This window comes from Podarcis raffonei, chromosome 9 (assembly GCF_027172205.1).
Source record: "Podarcis raffonei isolate rPodRaf1 chromosome 9, rPodRaf1.pri, whole genome shotgun sequence".
Lineage (NCBI taxonomy): Eukaryota > Metazoa > Chordata > Lepidosauria > Squamata > Lacertidae > Podarcis > Podarcis raffonei.
Window position 1 is genome coordinate 43,037,625 of NC_070610.1, and position 16,604 is coordinate 43,054,228.

General features: G+C 39.6%; 1 protein-coding gene across 7 annotated transcripts in view; it reads left to right on the forward strand.

The window, feature by feature from the left end:
• The window catches only part of NR3C2 (nuclear receptor subfamily 3 group C member 2), a 135,271-nt gene extending 119,052 nt beyond the window's left edge, over positions 1-16,219 (forward strand). For all 7 annotated transcript variants that reach the window (XM_053403165.1, XM_053403161.1, XM_053403158.1 and 4 more), the window contains 3 exons: positions 1,928-2,058; positions 7,429-7,586; positions 13,027-16,219. In XM_053403165.1, the coding sequence (XP_053259140.1) occupies positions 1,928-2,058; positions 7,429-7,586; positions 13,027-13,182 (445 nt within the window). In that variant the 3' untranslated portion in view covers positions 13,183-16,219. The remainder of the gene's footprint in view (positions 1-1,927; positions 2,059-7,428; positions 7,587-13,026) is intronic.
• Positions 16,220-16,604: the final 385 nt, after the last annotated feature.

A 16,604-nucleotide genomic window follows, 5' to 3' on the forward strand; every position in this document is an offset into this window, starting at 1 on the left:
CCCACCATTCCTCTGTGTCCAACCAGTCCATGACAGTGGTCGATCCCTGGCTCTGGGGCTTCATCAAGCACAATACAAGTGTTTGTATTTAAATGGATGTATTTCTTCTTTTCTGTTCTCTCTCTCTCCCTCTCTCTCTCTCTCTCTCTCTCTGTGTGTGTGTGTGTATGTTATTCTCCCCCTCTCCTAAATAACAACACTAGTATGACAGAGTGCCCAGCCTTTTCTTGTAGCAAGCAGCACTATCGCAGGTACTTTTTGGGAAAACACTCATATTTATGGTTGGTGACAGCTGGATAAATCAAAAAGCACCAAATTACAGGAGCTGAACTATGTTGCTTTATCTACTGGAAGAATCAGCTAGCTTTCAATGTAATGCGTGACTTACAGCTGAGTGGGTGGTAACCATATACTCCTTCCTCTGAGACTGTTGAAGAAGTACAGAAAACAACTCTGTACATTTGTCCTTACAAACTTCCTTTTTTGCTTTGAAAACACTATCTAAGAAGTGATACCTGAATTCTAACATAAGCCTTCCTAAGAGCAAATTATTCCTGTGATTCATTCTCTTGCAACACAAGTTTTCTCTTTTTTAATATCCTAGAGCTTGATCTGCTATATTTCCAGGAAAACATGAAATCTATTAGGGTGGCATTAATGGTGTATATATTTAGAAATATGTAGTGGTTGAGGAACTCTTCTATTTAATTCTGATGTTCACTTTAATATACAAATGTCCTTCCACAGCATTAACCTGTGAACTCCTTGATAGTTCACACTTCACTTCTCTGAAAGTGCTTGCATAGTACTGCACAACTAGTTTGACCAGTCTCTTGCCTTTTAGAAATAATTTTACACTAGACTGGGATGGGGTGGAAATTGAGCAATTTGGCTGTGAAAGTTTTTCTAAGCTGATGTATATAAAATCAATAATCATTGGTTTCCTCTTATTACTTCACTTGCTCAACTAAAATATCAATTGATGTTCCTTCTGTAGTTCTCAACGCATTTTGCAAGCACTGTATGTTTAGTAATACTGAAGTTTTGCTCCCAACCAGGGAAAAACGTTACTGTGGTTGAAATTAAATGTTTTTTAAATGTGTAGTAGCATTGTGCCACTGTTGTTCCCCAGCAACTAGCGTTCAGAAGAACACTGCCTGGGATATTTGATGTAACATTTAGCCATCATGGCTTGTGGCTGTTGATGGCCTTCATTCTCCATGAATTTATCTATTCCCCTTTTAAAGTCATCTAGTAAGTTGGTGGCTTCTAAAGGTCTGATCCTTGAGTTTTCTCTTCAGAGCAAGATGAATGAACAGTGGCGGCCAACTCCCATGAGACTGCAATCTACTCACAGAGTTAAAAACTGGCAGTGAGTTTAACTCACAGAGTTAAAAACTGGCAGTTTTTGTTGAGTTTTTTCATGGAGGAGGTAAAATGTTGAGCTTTTTTAGGGGAGCCACAGTTGTTCAGCTTCTTTGGGGGGAGCCAGTGATCTACCGGTGATCTACTGCACACGTCCAGTGATCTACCAGTAGATCACAATCTACCTGTTGGACATGCCTGAATTATAGAATTGCTCGAAACTGATGTGCTGTTTGAGTGTTGCCTTCAAAGTGTGTCATGAGATGCAGCACTAGACTTGACTGTGTCACCAGTCTAGGGTAGGAAGTTTCCATGATTTCATATATATCTCCAGTTCAGGAATTTTAGTACTGACAAGGACCTGTCTGGCTTAGGAGGAAGTTAGCCGATGGTTGAGCTGCATCAATACTTACAACCAAGCATGTCCTACTTGTGCTTATTTCACAATGAGTATATGGCTGTGTGATTTGTGAAGTAAGTCGGGACTTGCGTAGCCTTGGGACTCTACCAACCAAGCTTGCCTATTCTTATCTGTATTCTGTCTCCTTTTTCCCTTTTGCAGAGAGAGAATGCGCCAGTCTGCAATGTTTGAGTTGTGCCAGGGGATGCACCAGATCAGCCTTCAGTTTGTTCGCTTGCAACTTAGCTTTGAAGAATATACTATAATGAAAGTTTTGCTGCTGTTAAGCACAGGTAAGTTTGCCAGTTGATTCCAGTCATAATTGTCAACAGTCCTAAATTTACATATTGTTCTAACCGACTAGTCCAAATGACTCACTAAATGGTAAAAATGGAACTAGATTGCAGGAGCCACAAGGCCTTGGTGCCAATGTTTTGAATTAGACACCTACAGCAAATTGTTCAAAACAAAGACCAAATGCTTCTGAGGATGATTGCTGTAATACATTGTATGTGGATCTGCCTTTGAAGGCTTCAAAGTCCATTAAAAATACAGCCACTTAGCTACTAGAAGATACAGTGGTACCTCAGGTTACATACACTTCAGGTTACATACGCTTCAGGTTACAGACTCTGCTAACCCAGAAATAGTACCTCGGGTTAAGAACTTTGCTTCAGGCTGAGAACAGAAATCGTGCTCCGGCGGCACGGCAGCAGCGGGAGGCCCCATTAGCTAAAGTGGTGCTTCAGGTTAAGAACAGACCTCTGGAACGAATTAAGTACTTAACCCAAGGTACCACTGTATTGGTTGTTGGGAACATGACATATGGGTTGCAGAGCCCTATAATATTACTCTCAGTCTGTTTCTGAGCAAAATTCAACCTGCTAGTTCTTAGTGTTAAAGCTATTAAAGAATGTCTGTTCTCATACCAACCTGCTCATGTGAAGAGTTATTTTCCAGCACTCCCAGCTGTGCTAAGATGGGTGGTAAGCAGAGCGAGGGCTTTTGGGACAGTGACAGTTTGCTTGTGGAAAATCTCTCTCCAGGAAGGCTCACTTGGCGCCTGCATTGTTGCCTGCTTGGCACCAGGCTTTTAAAATGCTCACAGCATTTTAACTGCTCATTTTAACTGCTCTCTTAATTATTGTTTTGCTTGTGTACTTTATTATGTTGTTATTTTACTGTCAACCTGTCTCTTTCTTGTAAACTGCCCTGGTTGTTTACATGGTAGAAGGGTATTCTAAGCATCTATGCAATAATATTTCTGCTTAAGTTCATCATAGATCTAAAAATAATAATAATTCAAAATGCTAGGTGCCAGGATTAAAAGGTTAAGCGCTACAGTGATCCAAAACCTAGGTCTTTTCTAGCATTAAATGCATCATAGGAAATGAATAGCCAAGAAACATTCCAAGAACAGATTGACATTTGTGGGGGAGACAGAAGGGAATCCTGCTGTGTGCATAACTCAGTTTTAACAAAAACAGCGAATAGCTGTAAATGGCAGCTCAGTTCCAAATAATGCCACCCATATACTGCATTACAGTATAGATTTCCAAGCTAGTTTGATTTTATTTTTTTAATCATTTGACTAGCTGTTGGAATTTGTTTAGGAACTTGAATGATGGCCACATCAAGGAAGTTTTTCTCAATTAACATTGAAGAAACCACACATTACATCTCAATTGTTTTCTTGCTTTTCCCCAGCCCACAGAGTAGGGACGTTTGCCAGTTGCCTCAGCACATTTAATAATCGGAGAAACAACTGGGCGTATGTCCAACAATCTGAAGTTTCAATTGTGTTTCTGATTATTGTAATTTTATATAATTAATTCTGTTTGATGCTAGTGTAATAATTTTCATATTTGCCAGTAAAAAAAGCATTCAGTACTCCTTCACACATTTATTTGGGTGCCAACATCATATAGGCACATAGAAATGATCTTTATTAAAATGAGGCATGCAACGTATGTCTGCTTATGCAAACCTGAAACCCTCGGGTCTTCAGTGGATCTATAAGCACTGAAACCATTACACGTAGAGTGGTATCCAACCAAATCAATACTCAAGAGTAGAGATCGGTGGATCCACTCTGAATAAGACTTGGTTGGATGCTGCCCCTTGAGCACATGATGTTGGATGTGCACATGAGTGTGCAATGCCACCATTTGATTTGGAGAGGGCACTGATTCATTTGCAAAGATTGTTGGGATATGATGCTTTTTGAATACATGAAGCACTAGAAAGAGAACAACAATTTTATTCTCTTCTTGGAATAAAAATAATTATTGCTGGGTGGCAGCTTTCCTAGAACGGACTCACATAGCAAAAACACCTGTCGGTGGGCGTGGGGAAACGGGCAAAGACCCAATATATGATGAAATGCCCAATGCGTAGACAGATTAGGGAAACTGGGTCAGGGCCAAGCCGTAAAATAGATTACTCCCTCACATATTGAGGGGATGGCTACTTTTCTGGGAGTGGAACCTTTCCAAGAAACTCATTGTTTCCAGAGCCAGCTTCTTAATGGGTGCTGGTAGATCTTCTGGCTTCCCTCCCCTGGGAGATGCCAGTTGTGAAGACACAATTATAATATCACAGAAGCCAAAAACCAGCACCATCATCCACCAACAGAGCCCCTGCAACAAAAGTGAAAAGGTCTGTTAATTCCATAGTCCAGGGGTACCTGGGAAAAAGAGAGAGAAAAGGTTCCCAGCCCAATTGCCTTATGAATAACAATACCCATAGTGAGCCTGGGAGGAGAAGCAGGGACTTTGCTGAGCATTTAAGCCTTACTCCCAGGCAAACATATATGCTGCTTCAAGACCACAGCAAATAAGTTCACCCCTGCCCTTCCCTCAAAACAGTGTGCAACTTATTCTTGCTATTCCGGGATGGCCCATTAGAACTTCTCCTCCCAGCGTTAGCCCAAATAGGCTCCCTTTCAAATATATGATCTGCCATTTACCACCCATTAGGCATTTTTTCAAAAACAAGATTGTCTAATAACTGCTCCCAGAACAGCTATTTGTTTGTAGGCAGCTTGTCTCATGTTGCTAAATTATTTACATGCACATCTAAAAACGAGAGCCATATTGAAACAGCTATTGTGCTTTCCATTTCACTCTCACTTTTAATTTTTCCCCTAATTCTGACTTCTGACATCTTTTTGCAAAATCCAGCTGTAATGGCTTTAGGGGTTGTTCGTGCGTAAGTTACCGCTGCTCTGGGCTAGGTTGCCTGGTTAAACCATTTCTGTCTGGACAGCCATCCACTCTGTGGCTGTTCAGTCGCTAGCAGAATCTGTCAGTGGGCGTTTCTTGAACCTCTTCCAGCAAAGAAGTTCTTTGACGCCAAGTCACCGTCTACTTTCCCTGCGCGGAAGTCTTCTGCGCAGGGTGGGTGTGGGCAGCGGAGGACCTGTGCTCTCCTCGCTGGTCTCCTGCGAAGAGTCCTGGAGCCTCCTCTCTGCTTCCCCCATCAACCCCCCTCTATCCCTGGTGTTGCGCTGATTTTCTTCCCCAGCCGTAGACCTGCCTCTCTCCCTGCTTGGCCCTTCTCCAGCATCGCTGTGGAGCCTCACCTCCTCCTCTAGATCCGATGGCAGTTCCCTGACACCAGCGATCATTATTTTTGTTGTTTTTAAATTAGGTGTCGGATAACTGGCCTGGGATCTGAGTGTGTGGAAATAGAGGCAAGGATTTCTAATTTCACACACCAACACTGACTAGTCACAGGAAGCAGCATGTAGCACATATTCACAAATTCCAGGGTTGTCTCTAATGGAAGGCAAAGTCTTGCCACTGACCATCCCTTGTACTCTTGTAGCCTTCACCAGGCCTCTCCAGAAGGTCGGGGAGACCTTCCAAACATTGTTAGGTGCATTGGGAGCGGGGAATTGCCTGCATTCAGGCCAAGGAATCCTGTGCTTCCCTTCCACTGCAGCCTCAGATGACCCACATCCCACAATGTATGGGAGGTTTCCTCCATCCCTCTAGAGAAGCTTCTTTTGGGAGTGTGTGTTGGGGGGGGGGGAGAAGAGGGATAGATCTCTTGCCCAAACTGCCACCTCATTAGACAACGTTGTCATTTTTCTGGATTGTAACTCATCCTGAGATAATCTGATATTTGTGCAAGTTAGAAATTAAAGTACTACTACTAATAATAATGAATAATGAGATTGGATACACCCCCCTAATGTTCTGTCTGAATTATGCTCCCCGTCAAAATATCTTTTTGTAAACTGCTTTGAGGGGTTTGTGGGGTTTTTTAAACACAATCAAGCAGTATATAGATTTTTAAATGAGATAAATCAATCAAAATATTTGAACGTGAAATCTGAATCTAGCGAAAGGCAGGTCGTCTCTATTAACAGCATTAAAAAGTAATGCATAAAATAGAAATTGAAGAAGAGGGTGCAGTCAGTCATAATAAAATAACTGATTATTCTTAAGGTTATGACTAGGTGGCTTGGTTTAGAGGAGACATGAAATAATCTCTCTTCCTAATAGGTTACCAACCATCAGAATAGACATCTTCTGTACAGTGCTGAGATTTGTGAAGCCCAAATAGAAACCAACTGCTGTTGCTTTGAATCCCCTAGTTTTAATACAAGCATCTCAATGGTTGTTCTAATGGCAATGGAATTAGATTCTGTAGCCTTCTCTCTGCAGATGCAATCCCGCCACCAGTGCTCCCCTTGCCACACCTAGGCTTGGAAAAACCCATCATATTGGCTCAAATGGGGGGCTTTCTTTCAAGCTGAAATGCAAACCGTTAGAAATGCAAACCATCACTATTTGGTAATGAATGTAGTACACAGACCCAGAGTGGACTTTTGCGGGGGGCGGGGCAGGCAAAGGTTGAAAGTATATCAGAGATTTTTATGCATATATGCCATAAACTGGATTCCAAGTGGTTCATAGATTAGTGAGAGGAGATATCATTGAATGAGAAGGAGCAGCCTTCTTGTAGCCTTTTGATCAAGCATGAATATTCGCAGATGACCTGTGCCAGAGTAGCACTACTATGTCCATTGGGGAGAGCACACTTTTAACACTTGGATGCATCCTAGCACTGAAATTGCAGTCCATGGCACAACAATAATTCATTTTATTCTGTATAGCATAAAACTCCATTTTTATTTCAGCATGTGTGCGCAAAAACATATTTCAACCTAAAAGCATTTTCATCCCTAGGAATACAGTTTGAATTCATCGTAAAAAGCAATTATGTGTATTTTTATATTTTTCCGCAACTGTTTAAGAGTATGCAGCATTAGAGTTGACTGGAAGTTTCAGAACCTATTTTTTTGTTTTCTACAAGAAAAATTCCATCTCTTTCCTCTGTGTGTGTGTGCACAGGCAGGCATGGTTTTCTCTTAGGTCAAAGTGGGTAATCAAACACATTGCTTTTTACTGTTCTCCAGCAAGGTCTTTCCCATATTTTCACCTGTGAAGAATGTTTGCAAAACCTCAAAGGATTTATGAAGTTGCTACATTTTCATAATGCACAAGAAATATGGGGAATGCATTTGTACACAGTAGCAAGCTTTTCTGAACGTTAGTGAATGGCCTTGTCGTAACACATTGTTTTCCTTTTTTAATATATATGTAAACTTAACAGATCATTGATTAATAAATATTTGTATCCTTTTATGACAGTTCCCAAGGATGGCCTCAAGAGTCAAGCTGCATTTGAAGAAATGAGGGCAAATTATATTAAAGAGCTGAGGAAGATGGTAATTAAACATCCAAACAGTTCTGGGCAAAGTTGGCAGCGGTTTTACCAACTGACAAAGCTCCTGGACTCCATTCATGATGTAAGTAATTGGCTTGATAGTTTGAAGGAGACTGTTATATACTGTAGGAATCAAACAAATCCCTTGACTGAAGTTGATTGGTATCGTGATGTAGTGTTGTTACAAAAAAAGTGAGGCGATACCTGTTCATCAGCGCAAAAGGTGAGATGGCAGGCAAACGCGGCTCGTCAGTAGCAGAAGTGGCACTGAGCAATGGCGAAGTGGTACTACTGAACCCCCCATTACATCACACCATACAGGAAATGCACAGTGTGATGACATCATACATTTCCCTACTTACCTACCAACTGGAGAAAAGGAACAGTGAGATTCAGGTTGCTGTTTTGAGTTGCAGATGCATGGACAGTATTAAGTCTTGTTCAGTTAACAAGCACCAAATACGAAAAGAAAAAGTAACCAGTTTGTAGATTTTTGCATAGAAAATGAGTGGTATCCAAGTGACTTTGCCTTTATGGACAGGGCTTCAGTGAGGACACCAAAACTGTCCATCCCCACCCCCCATATTGTACGGCAGTCTTCCATGGAATACTGTTACAGACGGTCCCCCAAACCCTCAGGAACAGCTTGTGGGTGGGATAAGGTGGATGCAGGAGATAGTTTGGTGATAACTGGCTGACCTGACTTGCAGAAAGGGAAGCGCTTCCACAAAGGCAGTGCCACCATTGAATACAACCAAGTGAGAAAGCTACTTTCTGGGCCTACTGGGTAAGGGATCTGCTTATGTGCTGGGAGAAATAATTTAATGAGTAATGTTCTGCAAGCAAGAGGACAGGAAGTTGCTTTTGAGTCATCAGATGGTTTAAAACAGAAAGCAAAGTTCATGAACTGTGCTCAGAGCTAACCTTGTGAGTCAGTGCAAGTCAATTTTAGGCACTCGATCAGAATTCCATTGAAATGTAAGGGTGTAATTACAAATGCTGAAAATCTCTGTATGTGAAACCCAAGTTTTCAATTGCTGCTGCTGCTGTCCTCTGCCCCGCCCTCACCCTCGACACCCCCTGCCCTCAAGCCACAATTCTCAATACTTCTTATTTCTGCGTAATCTTATTGAAGTCCATGCAGCCATTTCAAAGTACGGCTATTTGTGAATAGTATCTCCAGTCTTTCAAAGACAATGCAAATTGCTTTGAACCAGATGAGTCAGTCATACGCAGGCTTTAAAATTCACCAACTCATTTAAATGTATTATTATTGACATAATTCCCAACTTATTCTCCAAAGGGATTTTGGTTTCTTTATGAGCTTCTGTTTTGTGGAACCACCAGTTACAAGAGGACAGCCTACTGCTAAGCACCTCTTTAAAGCTGTTTAATTGTACAGCAAGAGCAAGCAAACTCCTCAGCTCCATTCTTATGATGTAGCAAGGAAATACGCTTTTGATACACATGCTGTGCACAGAATCTTTGGCCTCAGTATGTGAGAGGCCACATATAAATGTGCTTCTTTGTACTTGACTGGCTTATTTGTGAAGACGCAGTACAGTATGGTGCATTTCAGGTCAAATCTGCACCAAAGCCCGAGGTCTGTTTACAGAACATACATATGGAATTATTTGTCAAGTAATGTGCTGTTAATTAAAACACTGAAATATCTCGGTGGGAGTCAGAGTATTATTAGTACTGCAGTAACAGCTCATTCCTTTGAGACTAGCTTTTGCTTTTGAGGAGGGGGGGTAGATGTTTTTCTGCTCAACATCAGCTTGCTCTGCAAACCAGATTAGTTAAAGTCCTTGGATTCAAGCCAGTAGAGTTGCATTGAAGTCAGTGAATCCAAGTCAGCATCAGTTCAAATGCTTCAGATTTACCGTATTATGTAGCAAGCTGCCTGTGAATGTTGGGGTGGTGCGTGCGTGCAGTATTTTGAACTGTGCCAGTAAAATGGTGCATCATATATTTTCAGAGCCAGAACTAATTATACTCTCCATATATAATTGGACAGAATTTAACAAACACCAGGGGAAATATCCCTTATTTGTGGGTTGTTGTACTGTCTGAAAATGTGTTGGGGGACACTGCTGCGAAAAGTTTTTCATGTGGCGTTCCCCCACATCGCAATCTCTGCACATATGGAAGCCTGTTGAGAGGTATTCAACGAAGCTATGCTGACAGTAGACCCATTAAAATCCATAGACCTAGCTTTATATTATGAATTGATTTCAGTCCGTCTATCTACTCAAGAGTAAAGCTTAAGTTTAATGCCAACCAATGTGTCAGGGAGAAATAAGAGGGTGGCATTGTTTCACACAGAGTAGACCCTCTAAAATTCATGGGCCTAAGTTAGTCAGTGTTTGTTCATTTAAATGGGTCTACTTAAATGAGTAATATTTCGCTGACTCCCACCTATTGTCTTCTGAAGAAGGAAAGAGCGTGTGTGCTCTTGTCCAAATTGGTCTGAGGTAGCAAATCTCATTGACCGGATCCAGCAGTTTTTTATGTTCTAATGCTGGAATTGTCTATGGGTACATGGAGCCCATTGATTTCAATGGGACTGACTCCTGGGTATGAGGGTTGCAGGCTGTGAGGATGTAGAATAGAAACACAATACTCCGTAATATAGGGAGCACAAGTGAAGGGAAATATTTTACATTGCTCAGTGGTTTTAGCTGGCCTTCCACATGGTGAACATATGTGCATGCAAAAAAAATATGCCAAGGTGTGAAAAAAATTCCATGAAAGGAAAGGTAAGCAAATAAGAATTTGAAAGCATCAGCAACTTTATTTACGGAGCCCCTAAAAACAAAACTAAGCAATTATAGAACAGCTTGAATTCAGACCTGCAGAGATCACAATGCTGATTAAGGCAGATTTGTGCTGATTTAAGGCCCCTTAGTCAGTAGGATTCACATCTCAATTCTATGCATTAAGTCCCACCTGCAAGACATGCTTAAGAACATTAGGGTATGATGCCTTGGAGGAGCAGTGACTGGAACATAGCCTGTATGAAAAAATAATTGCAGGTAAATACTTAAGTAATTTTACATTCAAATAGTTTGTGTCATGGGGAGGGGGTCAAAGCTCTAGTTAGTCCTCCTTCTCCTCCCCCCAAAAGAAATGTTTCAATGTGACATAATGGCAATTCCTTTTAAAAATGTAGACTTGAAACAATTGGGGTCCCTTTTCCATCCATTTCAGAAGGGTTTTATGCTCAAGCTCCCCACCAAATTCAGAGACACAAAATATCAGCAGGCATCTGATATGGACGCAGAAATGCATGTTATACCACTTTGGGTTGGAGAGAATGGGTGACAGCTTAGGTGCTGATATAGAGTCTTACTGGTTGAATTGAACTGTTCACTTGCTAACACAAAAAGCACTTAATAGCTACAGAAGCACAGCTACTTAGGGATACATGCAGTGGTGAGTGGAATTTAGAAAAGCCTGCAACTAAAGAACGGACTTCAATTGACGCCTACTTGGTATCGGGTAATACTTCTGGTTTTTTCTCTGAAAGGGAGAGAAACCCTCACTGGCGGATCAGGGCTTTTCCATCTCTTCTCTGCACTGCAGCCACCAGCTCTCTTAAAAAGTTACTCCTGAGGGAACAGCATGGGAACTAGCATGGTGTACTGCCAATGAAGGAGAGTGAAAGTTTAGACCAGGGATGGGGAACTAACGTAGTCCAGCATCCTTGATTTTGGGTGATACTGAGGCCAATGAGAGTTGGAAGTCCAACATCTGGAAGCCCCAAAGTTTCCTATCCCTGATGTAGACCAATGTGTTATTTTTGTCATCCAGCAGTTGAACCAGTTCGGAGGGGCGGGGGGGGGGGGGGAGATGCGTATACCTTTATAAGCCAATTTTCATGGCTTAATGAAAAGAAAATGAATTAAAATGATGGCTTTTGTTTGGAGATTCTAAGCCTGAAATCCAGCCCTGGAACAATGAAAACCACAGTGACCACATTGAGTTAATTGCATTGCACAATTGTTATTTCTATTGATAAGACTAGGGAGTTGGTATTCCACCAAAATAACAAAACACTCTCTCTCTCTCTCTCTCTCTCTCTCTCTCTCTCTCTCTCTCTCTTTCTCTCTCTCATTGGAATCATTAGAATTTCTGACTGGTCTTAAAATCTAATAAACAAAGCTGAATTGATAAGACACAAATTATTATTGAAAATTTTCACTCCATTTAGTTTGCTCCAGTGAGCTAGCGGTGGTAATCAGAAAGGGATCAAAGTCAGATAAGAATAAAAAGAATGTACAAATCAATTTATAAATGGAAAATATTAGATGGGCAAATAAAAATAATTACCCCATCAGCTACCAGTAAAGCATATATAATACTAAGCCCTTAATTGCTTGCTCATAACCTTCCACCTGTTCAAACTAGTTAAAAGCTTACTAAATCCCTAGCCTTACAACAGTTCAACCTAAAGATTAAGGGGTGGGTGGGGTTTAGCTACCAATCCCAGAAGGGATAAAAGAAACTATTTTTTTTGGACCTGGGGCAAAGTTGAGAACGATGAACTCAGGATCTAGTGTAAAGGCTTCAGCATCGTCCAAATGGTAAATAGGTTTATGTAAAAAATAAAGGGAGGATGTTTAAAATTGGAATTGCAAGATTTGAGTCCCACAAGAGAATAAACAGAAAGTAAAATAAAAATAAATAGGATTTTATGGTAAAGAAACCTGCATCTATTCAAAACTGTCCATCAGCCAAACTTCCAGACCCAAAAAGCAGGCTCAGAATAAATGAGCAACTTCTAAAAATGAAGGTGGGACATGCACAAAGCAACAAATCCCTTCTCCTACCAGAGAGGACAAACTGGGCTCCAAAAGTCTGATCATAGGACTCCTTTTAGAAATCTCTTCTTCTTAGTAGACAGCCCCATGTGGTCTTAGCAACATAGTTCCTACGTGTCCTCTTTTGCCAGTGTGCATAAAACATTGTTCAGGAAGAAAAGGTGTTATTGAGAATCTGGCTTTATATTCAGAGGCATGTCTGGTTTGGTTTGTTCTTATTTTTTATGTTGTGAACAGCCCTAATCAGAAGTATAGAATAAACTGTGGTTGCTGGTGATGGGAGCTCTCCAATAAAGTCATAGTCAGAAAAGCAGCAGTTTGAAAAAAGGAGCTATTCTGTAACCAAAGGTTCCATTTGTTTTACATACACAAGAGAGGCACGGGGTGGGGGTGGGGGCAGGTATTTACAAGACTGAAACAAGTATTCATTTGCCATAAACCAGAGCAAACCCTGCTTAGATCCCATTGATTTCTGTGGGAATTAATTGGAATGAAATTTCTCTGACTTCAAACTACTCTTTACTAGCAGAACCACATATGAGTGGTGGGTGGGGAGCTTGCTTACTGGTCTTTGTCCTATACCTATTCTATTAAGGAAAACTGTTTCTTAACGCTGTTTGTTTTTGCATCATGAAGACTTTCTACATCAATTTCAATGCGCGCCATTCCTGACCCTTTTCCCCTGTTGCATTTCAGCTTGTTAGCGATTTGTTGGAATTCTGTTTCTACACCTTCCGAGAGTCTCAAGCTCTGAAAGTGGAGTTTCCAGCCATGCTGGTAGAAATCATCAGTGACCAGTTGCCCAAGGTGGAATCTGGGAATGCCAAGCCCCTCTACTTCCACAGGAAGTGACAGAAAAATGTCTTAATGGAGAGGAAAAAAACTTTGCCTTAAGTTTCCCTGTGCTATTCCACACCCACGAAGGACCCAAGAAGCCAACATTTAAAACATGCTATACAAAATTGTTCAATGGTCTCTAAATAGTCTGAAAACCATAGCCAGGGTTTGGAGGATGGAAAGCAGCTTATGTGAACTAGACGAGCAAAGTCGTCAAGATGCATCTCCCCCCAATAACCCAACATTTAGGAGAGAAAAAAAATATGTTCCTGTTCCTCTGGATGAAAAGCCATATCTAGTCAAATAACTCTTTGATTTTGATATTTTAAGAGATGAACATTTTAAATATGCCATGTAGTTTCTGGTATTGTTTGCTTGTTTTAAAAAGGGTTCAAGAACTAATATGAACTTTTGAAAAGCTTACTGTTGGTTTGCACATAAAACAAAGTCAATATGGGGCATTAATAATTGTACTATACACACACACACACACACACACACACACACACAAATCCCTGGATGTGTAAAATAAATAATGGAGCATTTGGTGTGGAATAATCTTGGTATATTAACCTGCGGCATTTGTTATCCCATATTATCCATCACAGATGATCTACACTGTGTTAAGTGTTCATTTATTATTTAACTTGAAAGGATAAGATGTTAAAACAAATGCCTCGGTTTCGATTTCTAGTATCTATTGTGCTGGCTTTACCAATAATTTTTCGCAGTCTTTTGCTGTATTGTACATTGCTGTATGTATAAATTGAAGGACCTGGAAAAAATGGTATAAGGAGCTTTTGTAAATGAGACCTAAAAATCTTTAATGGTTAATAGGATGAATGGGAAAGTATTTTTGGAAGAATTCTATTTTGCTGGAGACTATTTAATTACTCTTTTTGTCTAAACACAAGGTAATTTTTTTTGTAAAGTGAATTGTTCTGCATGCATAATGAACTGTTTACAGTGTATTTCAGAAAGGGAAAGCTGTGCCTTTTTAGCATCATATCTAATTTACCATCTGACAGTGTCTGCTGTAAATAACCACCCATAGCCATTTTCAGTTGCACTTCTTTTCTGTCCATTTTCATCCATAGTATCTGTCTGCTTTTTACATGACTCTAGCACACAAGAGTTCTGCTCCATGCCTCTAGCTAGCTGTGTTTGCAGCTATCTGCACATTTCACATCTACCAAGATAGACTCCAAAGGGCACAACCCACTAAGAAATTGTCTCGCTGAAGTGAATGAAGATGTGGAAGCACACAGTACTTCATACATTTCAGTACAGCTTCCTGAGGACAGTATCCTATTGGGTTGTGCCTAGAGTCTCCTCAAAGGCTCGTCAGTCCTGGGACAAGGTGAGATTCTGCCTGCCAATCTGTTTTATTTCCAAGGCTGCAACTCAACACACAGCTAGGCTGAAATCCTATACACACTTATCTGGGACTTACCTTTGAGCAGACATGCATAGGATTGCACTCCTTGATTTCAGTGGGACAGTTTGGGTGTCTAATATTGTAACAAAGTTGTGGCTAAAAGGGAGAGCTAAATAATAATAGTGGGATTTTGGTTTTTATGCTTCTCCTTTTCAATCTGGAATGTACATAAACTACAAAAAAATGGGGCTAAAAATGTGAGAAAATAAATTTCAACCCACATACTAGGTAAAATTCTGGAATGATATAATTATGTGAAAGAAGATACGCTATTGACAAATTTGGACTGGGGTGTGTGTTTTATCCTAGATCATAAACCTACTTATTTGGAATTATGTGCTACTGACTTTTAGTACAAATTATTTCCTTGTAACTATGTTTAGAATTACTGCTCAACTAGTTAGTAACTTAATATTAATACCATAACACTTTTACAAATCAGTGCTAAAACATAGCTAACAACTTTAGGCATGAGCCTTTAATCTGGATTTCTCTCAAGACTTACTTTATGAACTGAGATGATGAAAAATGTACCTTTCTTGGGGTGATCAACATTATACATTTTATAAATAATTTAAACATTGGAGGCTGCATTATAGCAACATTTCCTATGACCATTGATATTAAATACAAATGTAAAGAGAATAATTGTCAGAGTTATACTTCTGGTAAACTTGTGTCTAGGTAAAGTTTGTGAAAATAAAAGAAACCTTAACAAAGTCTGGGATCCAAAGACCTCCAAGTAGGCATTGCCCAGTGGGATTTTCCCTCCCCCAGCTGAACACCAGATTCCAATGATGTATCATAAGTTGCTTTTGAAAGTGCCCTCAGTTTCAAAGTGGTTTTCTATGTGGCACAGAGAGAAGAAAAAGAAGCCCAAAGTTTCCTTACAAAGTCTCTTTGTATCCTGCCCGCAAACTCTCAATAATCAAGTGTGCATTAGATTCAGAAATTTGAATGTTTGCATCTCATAAACAGGATGCAAACATTACTACTACTATTTTTAAGTCACATGTCTCATTGAATGGGAAATCTGTTAAGGTACACTCAGAAAGAGTCAATTTACACATGCATATATTATTTGCAGTTTTAGAAATCTAATTCATAAATCAGCTCCTTTGATCTGCACAGCAATATGAAAGCTGCTCTTCTAAAGTGATAAAAATATACCGCATGCAGACTGGTTGTTTATATTGAAGAAGTGGTCACAAATCTCCCTTTCATTTACAGTTTTTTTAAAAACCATACTGAAATTGGAATTTCAAATTATTCAGGTTTGTGGTAAACGCAGTATGGTGCTGCATTTTTTTATTAACAAAGTTACTGAATCTTTTTTTATCACTAAGTAACTTTGCCTAATTAAAATATTAAAGCCATATTCTTTTTTTAAAAAATCCACTATTAGATGTCTGTCCCAATTCACGTTGTTGTCTGATTGCTATTATTTTTTGTACCTTATTGCATATAATCTTGGTTTGGTACAATTCATAATTCACAGAAATGTCATAAGTAAAACACTACATTAGTTTTAAAAACAGTTTATATCTTTATGCAAAATATATGTCTGTCTTTGCAAACAATTGTAAGCAGATTATAATAAATCCTTTACTTTAATCTCCTGTTTATGAAACCATTGATTATTGCTTAGAAATAATAAAAATGAAAAATGAAAAAAGGAAGGAATCAGGAGTACATTGTACTTTAGAATGAAACAGGCATCTGTCTCCTGCAAAATAAGATAAAAGTTAACTTCAAAATGTCAAAATGATAAATTGTGTTGATCGAGTGTAATGATTTTGTGGCTATGAATGACTGAAAATATACAGCAAGAATATTGTATTCTTAAGTAAAAAATGTAAAATAGTTTTAATTTACTGCAGTGGGTATTTCAAGAATAACATTGCATTGCAGTGTGTAACCATTTTGTTGCACAGAACAAAAGAGAAAAAGGACTAAAAGCTTGCAATATCAACATCTTAATAAAATATACTTTATAATC